The following is an 18,381-nucleotide window of genomic DNA, read 5'->3' as shown; positions in this document are numbered from 1 at the left end:
TCGGCACACATCTTCAAAACAAGTATAGGGGCCCCAGACAAACACAGGCACGTTTCATCCAAGCCAAATTGAAAAGAGCGTCGGAGACGGTTGAAAAAAGGCGGTCGGAGCCGGCTCCGGCTTCGGAGCCGTTTTGCCCATCAATTCTCGAATGAAACCTCTACCCACTGGAGCACCGTTGCTTGCTTGATGTTAGTCAATTTTTCCTGCTAATTTTACCGGCTACGAGTCGGTGAATTGTGTTTCGGGGACTTTAAATTTTTGTTTGGGTGTGTTGTATGCTTGTGTTGTGTAACGGGTTTTCGGTGGAAGTTAAGCGCAGCGTTCTGTGCATTCCATTTTAGCAGCAAGTTGCTCTGCGTGTTTTCGGATTTGGGTGTCTCGTGCACAGGCCACCCACACCAGCAAAAATTTACGGTTTCTCACTCTGCCCTATTCTTTGCGCCAACGATGATGAGGTATTGATTTGAGCTGTGCGCGCGTGTCGCAGCGTTCTTCGCTTGCGACATTGATGCCAGTATTGGCAGATTTCTTAGAACATTTAATGTGCTGCTTTGAATAGTATGGGGCCCCGGTTTTCTGCAGTTTGGGGCCCTCGACAAAATACAGTGAGTAAAGCGATGGGAAAAATGAATGAATTAAAAATGAGTTTTTTTGAAATACAGGCGGTCCCCGAGATACACGGTTAATGGGAATCGAAAACGGCCGCAAAATACCGCGTATCTCGAATTTCCGCGTAAGTCGAATCTCGTGATTTCCAGCTGAAATTTCACTAATTTTCGTGTAATTTTGCAAGTAAGGGGCGGTTTCAGTCACTTTATGAATTATTTGATATTATTCTGACTGAATATAACTGTTTTAAACCTTTTGAAATAGTTTTTAACATTCGATCAAAACGGAAATTATTTGGCAATTTGCAATTGATGTGTCAAATCAGTACAATTTGCTCAAAGAATTGTCAAATTTAGAAAACCGCGTATCTCCGAATCCGCGTATAAGAGGTACCGTGTATCTCGGGGACCGCCTGTAGATGGTAAAAGTCCCATCCAGAGGGGGGGGGGGGGGGGGGGGGGGGTAGAATCGATACGAAGTCGTACATCCACAAGGACGGGGCCCCCTAGATCGTCGGGGCCCCTGGCGGCCGCCCACCGCTTAACGCGCCACTGCCACTATGCATAAACACAAATATACTTATGGTTTATTTCCTAATTATAATTGTTACAACAGGACCGTTCAACATTTACTTCCCGGCTCAACCACTACTCTCCCTTTACAAGTGCTTTACTCGGTGACCCTCATATTCATCTCTTTCTCCTACTCTTTATCATATAATTTGTAGGAAAAATGAAAAATATTATCATACGACACACCTCGGATCGCAATGCGAGATTTTCCTCGTGAAGAAAGGTACTTGTAGAGCATTTGAATATGCTCGTTATACGAAAAACTTATTGTAACAGTTTATACTGTAGTGGGCTGAGATGAAATATGAAGTGGTCACTTGCATCCAGTCTGCGTGTCAGACCTGTTGGACCCTAAAGTCGCTGTTGCTGGTTATTTATGTTCTGGGTACATCATGCTTTGCTGTTAGGAGGGAAGAGATACTAGTATATGTGGTATATGACGCTAGTATGCTTTTCCGCGTGGTGGCGTAACAGCCACAGAGTAACAGAGCAGTATACAGAGTAATAGTAAAAAAAACGGCTCCTCAACCATCACGAATAGCAGTTGCTTTTATGAAGGAACGGTAATTTACTCCAAAGTCGGAGCCGGCTCCGACCGGCTCCAGATAATTTTGGAGCCGGCTCCGCACCCACGGCTCCAAAGCCGGTTCCGGAGCCGGCTCTGCACCAACGGCTCCGGAGCCGCCTCAGCTCCAACGGCTCCGGAGCCGCCTCAGCTCCAACGGCTCCTGAGCTGGATTTAACACAAGGGACCAAACAAACTTTTTCAATAAAGTTTCAATCGAGGAAATCCGTAAATAGCGGAGAAGGTCATGCTTAAAATAATTTATCAAAAAAATCGATGAGTTTCGAATATAGTTACGAAAGGCGAGACCAATGAATGCTACACAACGTCATACATGTCAATACTGCAATCACATCGTGTGTTAGCTTCCACGAGAAGATATATTCTTTTTTTTATTACGCCATCGTACAATGCTGTCTCTATTGAACCGTTGGTCCGGAGGCGTTGGTCCAGAGCCGTTGATTTGTCACCGGCTCCAGAACAGTGGGCCCGAAGCCGGCTTCGCAGCCGTTGGAACGGAGCCGTGAATGCAGAGCTGTTAGTCCGGAGCCGGCTGCAGAGCCATTGGTGCGGAGCCGTTGGAGCGGAGCCGGCTCCGGAGTCGTCGGAGCGGAGCTGGCTCCGGAGCCGTTGGTGTGAAGCCGGCTTCGGGAAAAAGTCGGAGCCGGCTCCAGACTAACGGGTTGGTGCGCTCCGAAACGCCCATCACTAGATCACAGGACTGTTCTTGGACGGAAAGGAAACTCGCGTGATGAAACTCTATGAGAAATAAAAAAATAAAATTATTTCTTTTTCATTTCACTAAAATATGAATCAAATTTCCACTTTCGACACAAGTCCAGTAGAAAGTACATAATTAAAATTAGATTTACAATAATTTAATAGTTCAACCTAAAGCATCTATTGCACGATTGCAATCCAGTTGCAACCAGTCGAATTGTAAACAAACCAGTCCAATTGTAAACAAACCATTCCAATTTGTCTGTCAAAATTTTTTCATTCATTTTTTTATTGGAAATCGGCCAAAACAGGAGTTCGGCCATAAAAATTGAGCAACCTAGGACCGCAGACAAGCAAATCAAGTCGGACCGGGCCGCGTCGGACGCCCGCTGTCATCCGATGTCATTGGGTTGACGTTTGTATATTTTCTTTGTTGATAGTCGTTTCATTTTCTTGATCAGACTAATATCTCAAGTGAATTGAGTATTAACCAAACTACAGATTCTCTTAAAATGGATTCGAAACCGAAAAATTCGTATAAAACCGCTAAGGGAGAAGTAAGTATTTGATTCCCTTTTATTCAACGATGTATTCCTATGTCTTAAATGCCATGCAAATGCAAAAAATTCATAGAATCAGTGTTTACATTGCAACACTCCGCTAGCAGAGTGACTAGCATGTTATAAAAGAAGCTATTTTAACACTTTGTTTTACATTATTTCAGCATTTGTTTACGATGGAGGATACTTTGCAATTTATATCCAAAATAGAAGCGTGTCCACTTTTGTGGAATAAAAGGGATCCTCAATATAAAGATGTGGCAAAGCAAGACAATGTGTGGCAGAAAGTGGCCAGTGAATTGAGCATTCCTGTACTTTTAGCCAAAGAGAAGTGGCAAAATCTACGGTCTACATACAGAAAAAATCGAATAAAGGTTAACAATAGTATCCAGTCGGGAGCAGGTTAGTTTCGACACTAACATCGGTTTTTTATAACCCTTGTATGTAACACTACTATATATCCACTGCACCGTTATATGACGCTACTATATCATTTTATTTTAGGTTGTAATGAAATATTTAGACCAAATTGGTTCGCGTACGAAGCGATGCAGTTTCTCAACGAAAATCTAAGTGCTGGAGACACAATTGATACGGTAATGCAATTAATTATTTATTTTCTTTTTTGTGGCACAATCTGGATGTATAATTTTGCTCTGGAATAGTGGTGTAAAAGCGCGCGTGATGGTGAACGTGTATTCAATTGGAATGACCAAAGTATATAAAGCATTGTTGAGACACGACACCGAAACCCTGTCATTTGTCGTGTTTAACAAAACACGAAGGTCATTTCGTTGAGTTTTGAGCATTCGGCTTGGGCGAATAGTTTATGTCTGTTTATATATTTTTATCAGTTCTGATTAAAACTAACTACTGTGGAGCGCCGTTTATCCGGATACCTTTTATCCGGTTGTCCGTGAATCCATGCGGTTGAGAAATACAATTCAATTCAAAGGTGTCATTGCGTGCTGAGGAGGATGTTCAAAACAACGCTTATCAGACATCATTGTCATTCGAAAATCGCTAACATTTATTTCTAGTTTCAAATATTTTCATTGATAAATTCAAATTCAAGTAAATAATAACTGACTAGGTGTTACTAACTAGCACTACACTGTTAAAAAAACTTTAAAAATTTATGATGAAAAATGAACATAGACTCATTATCGAATAACATGTTGACTCGAATAACACGTCGAGTATACTGAGCCCGGATAAACGGCGTTCCACTATATTCTTGGGAAATAATGCGGTCATATCATTGGTTGGAATTGAAAACTCCATTAAGCTGTTTCGTTCGTCCAGTGTATCTATTTATTTGCTTATTAGCTTACTAAATTACCATGAGAAGTTTGAGTACGATTTCAAGATAGAGTACAATCTGTTCTCGAGTTACGCGGTTTGTGCGTTCCCGAGGAATCCGCGTAACTCGAATATCAGCGTAAGTCGAATTTCGCGGTTTTCCGTCAGAAAAACATTGTTAATTAAGTTTTTTTTATTTAATTGAGTACTTTTGTAGTTTTATCACTCATTTGATACGATAATGCCAAGCATTCTGATATTTTTGGCTTTTAAGTAGATTAAATTTATTTAAACAAATGCAATTTATACTGCATTGGACAAATTTTGAAGCAAATTATTTTTATTTGACGTTTAATCTGTTATATTTAAAAAACCGCGTATTTCTGAATCCGTGTACGTCGAGAACCGCGTAACTCGGGAACAGACTGTATTAATATTTTAGTATTAAGCATTAACGACTAACAAACTGTAAAACTTAGTTATTTACAGATTTATCCCTGAGATCACTGTAAATATTGCACCAAGTTATAGGGAAATGGGTCTTTCCTCCTAACCCTAACAACCTTTGTACATAATAAAAAAATCCCTATCAATTGAAATATCACTATTTTAAATGCTAAAATTTCATGCTTATCACATGTTTCATGATGACGGAATCACACGCTAATGGAGAAACTATAAAATATTTCAATTAAAAAAACTCAATTTTATTTATCTGTTTTTTTATATTTTTAATTCGATTTACAAACATTATACATTAGCCTTTAGTTCTTCACTATTAAAACTATAACTCCTCTATGGCCCAATCTTCAAAAAAAAATTAATTTCCCATTTTGAAATGGTGTGCCAGGTGGAAACGTATGTTTGCCAGGCGTGCAGAAGGTCTTATTGGGATGCTTTGTAGTCCATCCAAGTTATTTGTAGATGAAGTAACATTTGCCGGATATGATGGTTCTTCAAATGTCCCATAACTAGCTTTGTTCCTTTTCCGTATAAAATTGTGGAGATATACAGCAGCCATGACAACTTTACTAGCCTTTTCAGGCTGCAAGTTTATTGAGGTGTGCAGCACTCTACACCTGCTAGAAAGAATTCCAAAGGCTATTTCTGCGGGGATACGTGCCTTGGACAGTCGTTGATTGAAAAGGCTTTGAACACTGCCAACAGTCGATCTTCCTCCAAAAGGACGCATACAGTAATCTGTTAAAGCAAATGCTTTATCCCCTAACATCATATATGGCACTAGTACACTGTACGGCACTCGTAGGACGCTCGGTTTAGGAATATTCAATTCCTTTCTTTCAAATTTACCCTGTATTTTGGAGTTTCTAAAAATACCACCATCCGAAACCCCTCCCTTTCCACCAATATCAACGTATAAGAAATTATAATCAGCATCAACAATAGCCATCAACACAATGCTAAAATAGTGTTTGTAGTTGTAGTATAAACTACCAGAAAAATTCGGTTTGTGTATGCGCACGTGTTTTCCGTCAATCGCTCCAATAACATGAGGAAATTGCCACCTTTCCTCAAATCGGCGAGACACAGCTAACCATTCTTCAGTTGTTTCTGGCAGCTGAAATGATAAATAAATATGTGGTTAAACGTAAACGATTTCCAGCTAAAATATTACTATTTATTGTGTAATTTTGTAAGTAGGGGGCGGTTTTAGTCACATTATTAATTATTTGATATGATTCAGACTGAATATAACAGTTTCAAACCTTTTGAAATAGTTTTTAACATTTGATCAAAACGGAAATTATTTGTCAACTTACAATGGATGTGTCAAATCAGTACAATTTGTTCAAAGAATTGTCAAATTAAGAACACCGCATATCTCTTAATCTGCATATAAGAGTGATGGAGAACATTGAATAACATTTGAAATTTATTCGTTCGAATTCGAAATTCGAACTGAATTAGAATTAGGATAGAAATGAACTGGTAGGCATAAATAAGGATAACGAAATGAACTCACAAATGAATTATGTAATGAACTCATGACAATCTAATATGCAGTAGCAAACAGTTGAACGAGTAGCAAACAGTTGAACAGTTGAAGAAAACAAATTGTACAACGTAGACGATCATTCGTGAGGTTTTCTCACAAAGGGGTATCGTGTATCTGGGGGATCGCCTGTACTCCAAAGTCATAGAAAGTAAACACTACGTTACTGCTGACCTTTGTTATACAAGTTTTTTTTGGCCAATTAAATTCAAGTTAAATATTTCATAGTATTATGTAGTAAAAATGGCAGTTCCGTAGTACAGTCTTCATCTCACACGACTATACCACTCGCCCGATGTGGATTCAATCCGCATACAATCAGTCCCCTCGTAGCAAGGACTGATTATTCCACTGCGTGGTATAAAATAAGTTTCGAAAGCTTGTACAGATCGCATATGACGTTACGACAAAAAGAAAATGTAATAAAAAAAAACATATAAATATCAAATTAACTCTTCTGCTTTTAGAATATAGTGATATCAAACAACATCTCTCTTTTTCCAGTTAAGACCACCTAAAAGTTTGGTTCACCGGCAAAATTTGGAAGCAACAAGCAACCCTTCCAAAATACCACGGCTATCTCCGTCGTCTAGCGTGACGAATCTTGATGGAGCAGTACCAAGCACGTCGAAGAACAAGGGATCGCTTGGTCAGCATATACCAAGCACGTCGACGAACAAGGGATCACCAGGAATACCAAGCACGTCCCCTGGCCAGACACCGCGTTTCCAGCTTATGCCTGGAACGTCGATCGTACGAGGACAGCGTGTCCAAATTATGTCAAACGCGACATCGGGACAAGCGTTGCGATTTCAGCCAATACCGGTCATGTCGACTAGCCAGGCTGCACCAAACACGTTCTCAGGACAGATACCTCGGTTCCAAATTGTACCATCACTGTCTGCGGGAGTTGGAACACAAGTTCAGGCGCAAAATGACACGTCGACGGGACACGAATCGCGCGGTCAGCCAGTTCCGATAACGTCAACAGATCAAGCAGTAGCGGTCCAGTCAAGATCGAACACGACAACTGGCATACCTGAAACGGACCAGGGAGTACGGGTCCATTCGGAACTGGAAACTTCGATGAACGAAGAACAAGAAGAACAACCTAATAACGCATCGTCACAAAATGCTCCACGGCTTTCTAGACAAGCTAGAGTTGATGGAAAAATTTTGAGCTGTCTAGAATATCTTGAGAGTTCATATCAAAAAATGCAAGAGCGAGAACCCGTGTCTGCGTTTTTAGATTTGGTAGCCGAACAAATGCTACGTAGAAAAAAAGAGGATTTGGAAAAAATGCAAAATGAGATTTTGCAGGTCGTTGAACGATTTGAAATCGATGATAGAAATGAATAGCAGTAGCTGTGTCTCTGCAATGAGGGATCTTGTTCCCAGTGAATAAGGAGGGAGGGGCATCGATGGATAGGACGTTAGACCGCTTACCGTAAAGCCTACAGCTGGTTGTAACTTAACTAAACAGCGTGGTCAACGGTTATGTTACGCAAACGTACTGCATTTCGATACGGATTTATGTTAAAAAACAAATATAAAAGCAGCGTCATCTGCACAAACTATCTAGGTAGCCCTGTTGAATTCAGAACCAAATTCGTGTAATTTTTGTTTTTTTTTTTCATTTTAGTTTAAAGACATTCTAACAACATGTCGACATATATGGACATATGTGGATATATGGATATATGACCGAATGGACCGTGCCTCCATGAGTAGGACTGAATATCCTGCTATGGCGGGGGAATCAATAAGTCACTGCAAACCAACCCCGCTAGTGATACATCAAGGCCTCGACCGACAACGGGTGTAGTGTCAAAGAAGAAGACATTCAGAACATTGGTCCTTGCATAGTGAATCAAAGTATTAACTACTTACCGCTACATAATCAGCAAGTACCTCAATCAACGCATCACAAACTTCTGGCACTATTTTTCGGATGGTGGACGGAGATACCTAAAATATGTATTTAAATAAACTGTGCTTTATGTCGATATGTTTTGTTAAACTTAACTTACACGAAATAGAAACTGCAAACTTTTAAAATTTTCTCCAGTCGCTATAAATCTTAACCCGATAATCAGACGTTCACGTACTGTGATTGCCTTTCTCATGTAGGTATCCTGTTTACATATTTTTGGAGTTATTTTTTGTAACATGTACTCAAAGTCCTCCTCCGTCATCCTCAAAAACTGAATAATAGTTTCATCGGCAGCTTCTTCGGCAATATCAGCCAACAAACGATTCCCGGCCTCGTTGCGCTTATATAGCATTGGTCGAACCCACCATCGGCGACGACGACTTCGCACCAAACCATACAGGCAAGAAAATATTGCTGTAGATTCGCTAATATACCGCAGATCCATATTTCTCCAACCGGGAATCCAACACCACCAACAAAGAAAATTCCGGAAGATCAACACGGCACGTTCTGATGGCAAGCTATTTGCAATCCCAAGTGCCACAAATCCACTAAACGACCACTAAACGGCTTCTAAACGACTTAAGTTCTCTACCTAAACGGAATATAGAAAGACTTCGTTTAGCAGACGACAAACGACTCATGCATTCTAAAAATAGCGAAAAAAATGGTGGCGCTCTCTGTTGGTGGGATACCCCAACCAGTTGAGCTTCATCGCTTGGAGGAGAGCTTTCTCATTTCCTCTGTACTGTTGTATGGTTTCGCATTGAAGTTATGCATCGCTAGAACTAGAACGGCGATACAATTGTTTAAATACTAAACTTCAATGGATACCACCAGCACTGAAGCAAGTGAGATTTGAGTAATGGTCGTTGGTGTGAATACCCGTGTATCTGACCACACGACCATTCATATAGATTTTTGCTCGGAAAGTTAGAAGGTTGTATAGGTCATGATAAGATGAAACTTGCCGAAACACATTGCAAGAAAAGGATAGCAATATAATAATCAGTTTTAATACGCCATCTATTGATCAAACCAATGAAGCTGTGGAGCTTTCATTTTTTTATCTATGGATATTCAATTTTCCAGTCGTTTAAGCTTAATCTGTGGCGCTTGGGAATGTTTGCTGTTGACAAAGTTATATATTCAAACCGCGAAATTAATCCAAACATTTTAAAGAAAATAAAAACTTATATATATTTTTTCAAGCAAGAAAATACAATTTGAGCAATTCTGAGCGCGGACTTTGTTCAAACTACATGTACCGGGCCGTGTCGGATCACAGCGGGCCGATTTTGTATGAGATTTGACAGTTGGCGTTAACGGATTTATGGCATCGTCCGATGTCGTCCGGTACGTGTAGCTTGGCCGTAACAAACCAGTCCAATTGTAAACAAACCATTCCAATTTGTCTGTCAAAATTTTCATTAATTTTTTTTATTGGAAATCGGCCAAAACGGGCTTTCGTCGTAATCTGTAAAGAGTCTAATAACTTTGGTATTAAGGCTGGTGGCAACGCTTTTTCGCATCCCTTAGTGCAAGTGACAGCGATTTGCGAGGGCGCGCGAGGGCTCGCACGCCATACAAGTTCACTGCTCCAGAGCCCTCGCATTAAAGAGCTTGCGAGCCTTGGAAGTGTCATATGAGCGAGACAGCTGTATGTCAAGTGTATGGCTATCTCTTTCAGGCAAGAAAAAGCTCCGAAATGCAACGGTGTTGGTGGACAAAATTTAAATGGCCAAAAATTTTAACACACACACACACTTTGATAGCAAAAGTGTTGGTGGACAAAATATATACATGGAAAAAAGTGATATAACACACATCTCTATCTCTTCCATCTTTTCTCTCGGTATCTTGTTTCTCCTTTCCTACAACGTAACTCCCTGTGACCGCTTCACATGAATTGCGCGTCGTTCGGTCACTCCCGCATGTACGGCAGATTATCAGCTGGTTATGGTAATGTGTATGGGTTGTGGTTGTAGCTCTTTATTGGTGGGTTAAGTACATATATTATATGATGTGTGTTTTTTACATACCTGTGACCTTGACGATGCGAGAGCCGTTCAAATCTGGAATTGAAGTATTATTTTGCTTAGTTGGTGTGTTCCGTTCCGTGCCGTTTGTGTTGAGACCAGTGTTGCGAACGGTGACGTTCATCGACATAAAATTGTAAACATTCATTCGATTTGAAGCTTCCCATTCCCATCTCTCTCTGTCATTTGACATTCCCGTCAAAAAATGTCATTTGACATGAAGACGTTTTCAAGATACATTCATTTGATATTCGCCAACCAGTATGAATCGTGAATTCTGGCGTATTGCAAATGGCCGTTTTCATGTCAATCTACAACAGAGCGTGCGGTGAAAAGGCTTTCATTTCACTAGTTTTGCTATTTCACTAGAATCCCCATATTCAGCGATGATACACTTCATAACCCTCCGATCGTATCGATTTGTGTTGTTCAAAAAATGTCAAATGACATTCAGACTACATTGTTTACATTTAATGTCATTGCATCAGCCCTGACGGTAGCGACACGAATGAAGTTCGTTTAATGACAGTCGTGTCGTGGAAGCATTGAATGTCATCAGCCAAAAATTATTTTGACCGTCTGTTTACGGTGACTGTCATGAAAAATGTCAACAGTTAACAACACTGGTTGAGACCATTAAATTGCCATGCAGATCGACGGTTATGAAGCTAATTTCAAACGAGCGTAAGTGAATTATATTTTTCGAATTCGGTTTTTTATTTTGCATCATGTATTATCTTGACCAATGTTGACCTTGAGTCCATGTAACGACTATGAATGAGTATTTAAAACTAGATAAATGGCCGTTAAAATATACGAATTGCGTATCCTTTATGACATAATTAGGTGACGTGCCAGAAACATCCTAATCCACCCCCACCCCCTTTCCACATCCCTCGAATTGACCTATATTTTGTTATTGATATTGCTGTTCGTGATATTTTGTGATATTTTATGTTAAAGTGCAGTGAAAAAATGCTTAGGGTTTAAAGGTGACCGTTTGGCGTACGCGTCAGTATATTACGAATCCTCTTAAGACAATGGTTGACAATTTTGTTCTTAGCCTAACGGACCTAACACTAATACATCGACAATTCAAACGAACGCTAACGCTTCACCCAGTGAAAATACGCACACAATATGCTGGATGAACGTAGCCCTAGCTGTCAAAACGCAACAATAACAAAAAACGTAAACAATTGCTAATCTGCCTTATCGCGCGCACTGCAAATTTCCACCTTGCCATTGTCATTGGGGGTTCATGAATAAGCAAATCAAAGCCCTGGGACACAATAACAAGGATCTTGGCGATGTAAAAGTTTCATACTGGGTCATAGTTCCCCGAAGCACATTTGAAGACTTTCCACAAAACCTTCAACTTCAGAGGCAATTTACTATATGTTCCTTTGCTCTGAGCTTAATGTTTGTGGGAAAACTTGCTTCGCAATTTTTAATTTCCTTTCCAACGGTGACGAGATTATGTCTCTAGCTCTTCTGGTTCAAAAGATATGGCCGTTTAAAGTTATAGGTTTTTTTTCTGCCATTTAGAGGATTTTTTTCTGCCAACCTGCCATTTAGCAGGTTTTTTTAATTAATACATTGTGTATCCACTCTACACACTCGGGTAAGTGTGCGTTAATGGCACCACCACATACTCACTCGGTGTGCTACCCTCTACAGCTGCTAATTTGCACAGAATTGCAAACGAAGGGCCAATAATGGTGTAAGTGCTTATGTTCCGCATATGAACCGTACACACATTAATTTCTTCCGACGGACACGGGCTAGTAAAGGTGCTCTCCTGATGGGTGAATTGATGCCCCTTCACATGCAGTTCTTCGCCCATCATTTTTGCATCATGATATAAAATGACATGACCATCCTTGGTCAGGAACCATTGATCGCGAAAATTGTCGCGCACGATAAACCCTTTTCGAATCACAGCCTCAGTGTAGCGCCCCACGCTTCTAACAGTAGGCCTTGTATTTGGCACTACTTGCTTCAGCCGGTTTGCTTCCACTCGCTGCAGCTCAAAGATGCGATTTACCGCCTGCGCTAGGCTATACCGCCCGATCCGCACCAACTGCCGGATGTCGTGCAACCTAGCCTCAAAATCATAGGCCGATATGGTGCCCAGGTCGCCAAACTTCTCCACATCTTCCAGCACGTGTAGCAAACTATGAACGTTACTGTTGACCAGTTCCGGGCTGTAGACTAGTGCATAGTCTGCCACAAACTGGTGCAACAGCTCGTCTGCATAGCCCCATCGTGCACGGTGGAACGATGTAGAGAACATCGTCATTGCAACGAATAACAGCAAAAAGTGGTCATACATTTCAGGTTTCAATCGGTCTTTCAAAACGGCCACTCCGGCGACCTGCAGTAACATTTTGTGCTCTGAAGCTTTCCAGTGCTCAATGTACCGCAGATCCCGCAATCGTCGTTTGAAGTGAAACGATGCCTGAGTCAAAAGATATCCGCCGACAATGCACGCCTATTCTCTGCTGTCATACGGCAATCACAGTACCGGTAGCCTCGAACCCACAAATACGTTAGCTTGCCAAAAACGCCTTTATCCGCGAAATGCAACCGCTAGGAACCCGGAAAGCTCTGAATCATGTCGCATTTGTTTAGATTCGAGAGTGGCGTAGTTTTTGTGCAATGCTCCCGGTATTTGTTTTCCCGAAACTCTTTGTCTGTCCTTGGCCGGGCGATTGCACCGTAACGGAAGAAACGCCGACGCGTTCTGGCGTCATACTCCGTTTGTATGGTGCACTTCTGGTAACCCTCGATCGCGTTGAACGCCTTAACACCTACAAAAAAAGTTAGCCATTGTACAATTACATATCATGTTTAGATTAATCGCTTGCTTTGCCTTACCTTTGATGTATGCGCGCGCAGGTGCATCGGCGATGATTGCCCGAAGCTTTACCCAATTACATTTACAACTGCCTATTTTTAAACCGTTCGCCTGCAAACGGTTCATTTCGTTGACGAACTTTTCAAAATATTCGTCCAGCGAGAGTGGCTTGGACTCGCCACAAAATATTGCCACCGTCATCACAGGGAGCCGGGGGACATTGTGAGTACGTATCAAGATCGGCCAAAATTGCGAGCGGCTACTTTTAAATAACGGCAGGCCGTCGACAAAAAAGTCCCGCTCAAAACCTCGTTCAGGTGGAGGCACATCGCTGGAAAAGAAAAAGAAAAACATACACAGTTTCAAATATTATAAAATAACTTAAGCCTTGATTTTAAAATGTTAATCTACTTACGGAAAATAGGATTGAAGGCATTTTTCGATGCCTTGGTACCAAAATTGGCCACCAGCTATCGACGATATTTGCCTCTCATCCTGTGATGTGCTGGCCGGTGGCTTCAGTAGCGTACGCGCATCGCTCGGCAAATTGTTAAAAGGCGAGAACTGCAAGTGACGCAACAGCAACGTGACGCTCCGTTGTGTTTGATTCGTCTCGAATGCCCAATTCCGAAGAACGTCCTCCATCGAAACTCCAGCGTAGGGAATTTGCGGCTCCAAACCCTCGTCCTGCACGATACCGTCGTCAAACACATCGATTTCGTCAGCGCTGCTGTATGCCGACAACGTCTCCCCGTCACTCTCTGGACCACTCGAAACTGGTGAACGAGTATCTTTAATTGTAAAAAATAATTAGCACAGCCCCATTACTACACCAAAGTATACAGCATACCCATCGGTTCCAATTGATCGGTTCCAGCTACTGGTTCGGTCATAACCGGGCTGGTCCCAGCTACTTGTTCGGTCAAAACTGACCTAACTGGACGCACTTGCATACCTAGATTGCAGATAAAGCACAAATGCAGATAGTAAATGCACAAGTAAAATTACTGCTATCACTGCAACCGTTGCTCGTCGATTGTTACAAACCTGAAGTCGAAGGCTGCGGCTGATTTTGCTGGGAGCGCTCCCACGCAGCCCATCGCTTTTCAAAGATACTTTTCTTTGCGTTATGCAGCGAACCAGTTTCTCTCTCACGTTTCGTAGCCATCGTTTCAAATTGCGAGGAATAATTCGTAAAAAGAAAGTCTTGTTCCGTACACTTGAATGGCGCTGGCTGTTATAAGTGAAATTTCTTTTTATCCGTTTGACGTAACGATTAGCTAAGTCATGCCCACCCACACACATTTGTGTAAAAAGCATTAGGATAGAAATCTTGCCTGTCATAACGTCCTAGCATGGCGAACAAAGCGAAATAACAAACAATATCAACAAGTGTCATCACGTTCATAAACATAATCACAATTGCTTCCTACTGGTAAGGTAGCATGTCATATCTAATTATATATAAATATATTGAATTCGTTTTTTGTACAGCACATGGGGATCATTTTTGTGCATGACTAGTTAATCTAGCTAGCTGGATCGTGATTATTTAAAAAAAATTCTCTATAATTCTAACATAACATTGAGTTATCACATCTTTTACCTTTCCTTACGTTAATTTTTTCCTATCATTATCAGTCTATCACATACAGTGTCCCTACGCTACCTGGTTACGTACATTCAACGAATGCAAACAGAATTCCGTTCACGAATGCATTACAAATTACGCAACTATACTACACGTAAAACGTTCAATCCGCACTGTTTATGCAAATGCCCTACAAAAACATATCTACACAATAATAGGACGACAATCGCTGGGTGTGGTGGGTCATATGACACTATGTATCCTTTGCAGTACGACAGACCGTATCTGCAATTGCACCATCCCGTTTACGACACATCCTGTTGTAAGGAAAGGTATTTGGTTCCAGCAAATGCTACCGTGTCTAAATGAAACCAATAAAAAAGAAAAAGGAAATGTAAGTATCATGCGTTTAATATGCACCAAAACAATTGACTTACCGTCAACAAATTTAGGACGATTCCTCTCAAATAGTTCGAAGGGACCTCATTTAATCGTCCGTCACGATCAACTAGTAGCGGCTTTTCGTACATCTACCTTTGTTAACTCCCGCTCTGTGTGTAACTGCATGTCACTGAAATATGATAATACAAATCAACGTACAACACGACGCAAAAGAACAATAGCTGAATTGCAATTGCTGGAACATAAGCATTATGATCGAATTAAACAGCAGCAAAATATTATTCGCCAACAACAGCTAGATTTGGACAAGGAAAGACTAGATTTAGAAAAACAAAAATTTGCATTCGAAAAAGAAATAGAATTAAAAGATATGGAATTAAAACAAGCAAAGCTTGATCTAAAAAGAGAAGAATTGAATCTCACAAGGGAGTTAGCGGAGAAAGACCGCGAGTTAAAATTAACCATAGCCAAAATGGAGCTAGAGCTAGGGTATAAACAAATTAGTAAAGAATAAATGCGAACTTTAATGTAACCAATAAATACAATTCCTAACCCAATTTGTAATAACTTGTTTAGTCTCTACAATGCTCACACTTCTAACGTCGAGAAGATATCCAGGCATAAAAAGCAGCTCATTTACATATTAATCAGACGCTCCTACAGTTTCGCCAGGCTACGATGCAATCTTTGAGCTTGGTCATCGAGTGTCATGCACATAACATTCACAGTTCATCGTGGCCTAGTGAGTTTGATTCATTTCATGACGGGGAGATATGTTGACATACACGTCATATAGCTTTATACCTAGTATAGCTTATACCGGGTCCACCATCGTCGTTTGACGCGGTTCAAAGTGCTTCGTAAATTTCGGAGTGGCCTCAGAGGTATGCGCAAAAGTGTTAAAAAGTAACGATACAGTCACAGCCGGTATGATTCTGCTCGTAGGTTGATTCTGCTGGTATGGATGTAGAAAAACATAGCTGATACGGGAATGGTTCCGAATCTTCCAGTAGGATAACAAACACTCTCCTCTGTCCGTCCCATCTAAGAAGTATAAAAAGCCTCAGTATCATTATAGTTGAGATTGATTGTAGAACAAAGCAGCAAATTAATCTGATGCTATCTAATGCACACTGAGCATAATGTCATTGAACAGCTGATTCCACTCCAAATTATGCTCAACACATATGTTGTGCAATGCACTGCAAACATTTATGACTTTTCCACATTTTTCTGGTGCATAATTAAAGCAACCGTCTATACCATTAAGACATCTAAATCTCGATTTTAATATTCCTATAGTCATCTCTACGAGTATCCGGCCAGAGGAATGAGATGAGTTGAATAATGCTTCTTCAGAACCAGGATCAGGATCTCTATGTGGTCTAACAAGCCAAGGTTCTCCTGGGTATCCGGCGTCACCTGTGTTAAAACAGTAGTACTATAATTACGCAAGTCTGTATAGGTGTACTGATTTATATTACCAAGTAATTTATCAATTCTTCCGGTTCTGTGTAGTTCTTCGAAATGTGTTCGAGCAGCACTCACTCCCCATACAAAAGCATCGTGATACCTGCCTGGAAATTTGGCATTGATAGATCGTATGCGACATTTATGATCACAAATCTAGAATTAAACTAACCAGTATGTTACTTCATACCATAAAAACATTATTTTACACATGAATCCACATCGGAAGTACAAACCAACATAACGTTGAGGCTATAAACGTTTTCGATTGATGTACAATAAAGGTCGGTAGTGTGGTTTTTTTAATTTTTATGTGTGTACCATCGACGCACATGGTAATGTTGGCAATGCCTGTTTTACGTTGGAAATATTCCTTGGAATCATTTCTTTCGTCTTCATTCATCGCCAATGAAATCCAATCACCGAGAAGGGATTCAAGTGGAGGCAAAGCATCACGCAGTGTTTCTGAAAACGAAGCCTGTGCTATTGCGCAATGAAAATCCTTGACGGTCGATTTAATGAATCGTTTCAGATTGCTGAGATAACATATTTAAGAATAAATTAACTATTGAATGTAAATTACTCGAAGGTTTAAGGTTTCAGTTCTTGTTTCAACTATGGGTTTGATCATTCAAATGTCAATGAACAATTGCAATTACAGCTTAATTAAAATTCATTAAATTATAGCTTTCAATAAATTAATTGGTTAAGCAATACGGCCTCGCCTTTCAATGTTTAAAAAAATCACATATTTTTGACACGTGTTGAATACTATGGATAAAAGGCATGTAGCAGAATTTATTAATTGTATCACCGTGTTGAACGGCACCTGAACGATTGGGTTTAATTTTCCGTTATTTCAAATTAATATGTTATTTAATTTCATCCTTCAACTTCATCGGAGCGCTTCAATGGTACAATCGTTAACTCAAACGACTCAATATGACCGTCATGGGTTCAAGCCTAGAATATACCGTCCTTCCGTAGCAAGGATTGACTATCCGGCTGCGTGATAATGAATTAAGTCTCGCAAGCCTATATAGTCCGGCATGTCCGCGTAAGACGTTACTCCAAATACAAGATGAAGAATTAATTTCATCTTCTTATCTTCTTCTTATCAATAAAAATGAAAGGCTTTTTTGTATCGTATTTGTCTGTATGTACTGTATGTTTTGCATTAAGATATAACTAAAACGTTGATTTGAGTCAATTAAGCTACATAGACAGTTTATAATAGTATAGGATATGATTTTTTGTGCTCCTTTAACCCCTAAATCCCCTTCTTCCGCTACCCTTTCACTTTTTTTGACAGTTTCATCAAGATATATTGATGTGAATATTTTGTTAAAAATGAAGCACCTTACCGATTTTGCTGAAATTTGGAGAGAACATGCCTTATGGTGCAACAATACACTGAGAAAAAGGCTTATCCATTCCGGATAAGGGGAGGTGATTAAAATTTAAAGTTTAAAATAATAGTTCTACCTAAAAACACTCTATCCTCTTATTCATCCTTTGTTTCTCTTTTAATCCTTGAACATGCTATATCTACACTTTCTGTTGAAATGCCTGAACCTTATCCTGCAGCAACGCCACCTCTAACTGTTACGAGTAACCGTGCCGACAAACCGCGTGTCCTTTATTATGGCATGCGGAATGTAAATAAGCTAAATGACAGGAGATAGGTTTAGACATTTAGATAGGGTGACAAGATCGATCTTCGAATTTCGAACATTTAAGA

General features: G+C 40.3%; 1 protein-coding gene across 2 annotated transcripts in view; it reads left to right on the top strand.

Annotated features, from left to right (window-relative positions):
* The window catches only part of LOC120956685 (transcription factor kayak), a 139,072-nt gene that overhangs the window by 106,687 nt on the left and 14,004 nt on the right, over window positions 1–18,381 (top strand). Inside the window, exon 4 of one of the 2 annotated variants that reach the window (XM_049606755.1) lies at window positions 6,850–8,351. The exons of the other annotated variant lie outside the window; for it this stretch is intronic. Within the exon in view, the coding sequence (XP_049462712.1) occupies window positions 6,850–6,853 (4 nt within the window). The 3' untranslated portion in view covers window positions 6,854–8,351. Of the gene's footprint in view, window positions 1–6,849; window positions 8,352–18,381 lie in introns of those variants that run through there. 2 annotated transcript variants of the gene reach the window in all.

The sequence above is a fragment of the Anopheles coluzzii genome, chromosome X (genome assembly GCF_943734685.1).
Source record: "Anopheles coluzzii chromosome X, AcolN3, whole genome shotgun sequence".
Taxonomy (NCBI): domain Eukaryota; kingdom Metazoa; phylum Arthropoda; class Insecta; order Diptera; family Culicidae; genus Anopheles; species Anopheles coluzzii.
The sequence above is the reverse complement of the archived record's forward strand: the minus strand, read 5'-3'. Positions and strand labels throughout refer to the sequence as shown.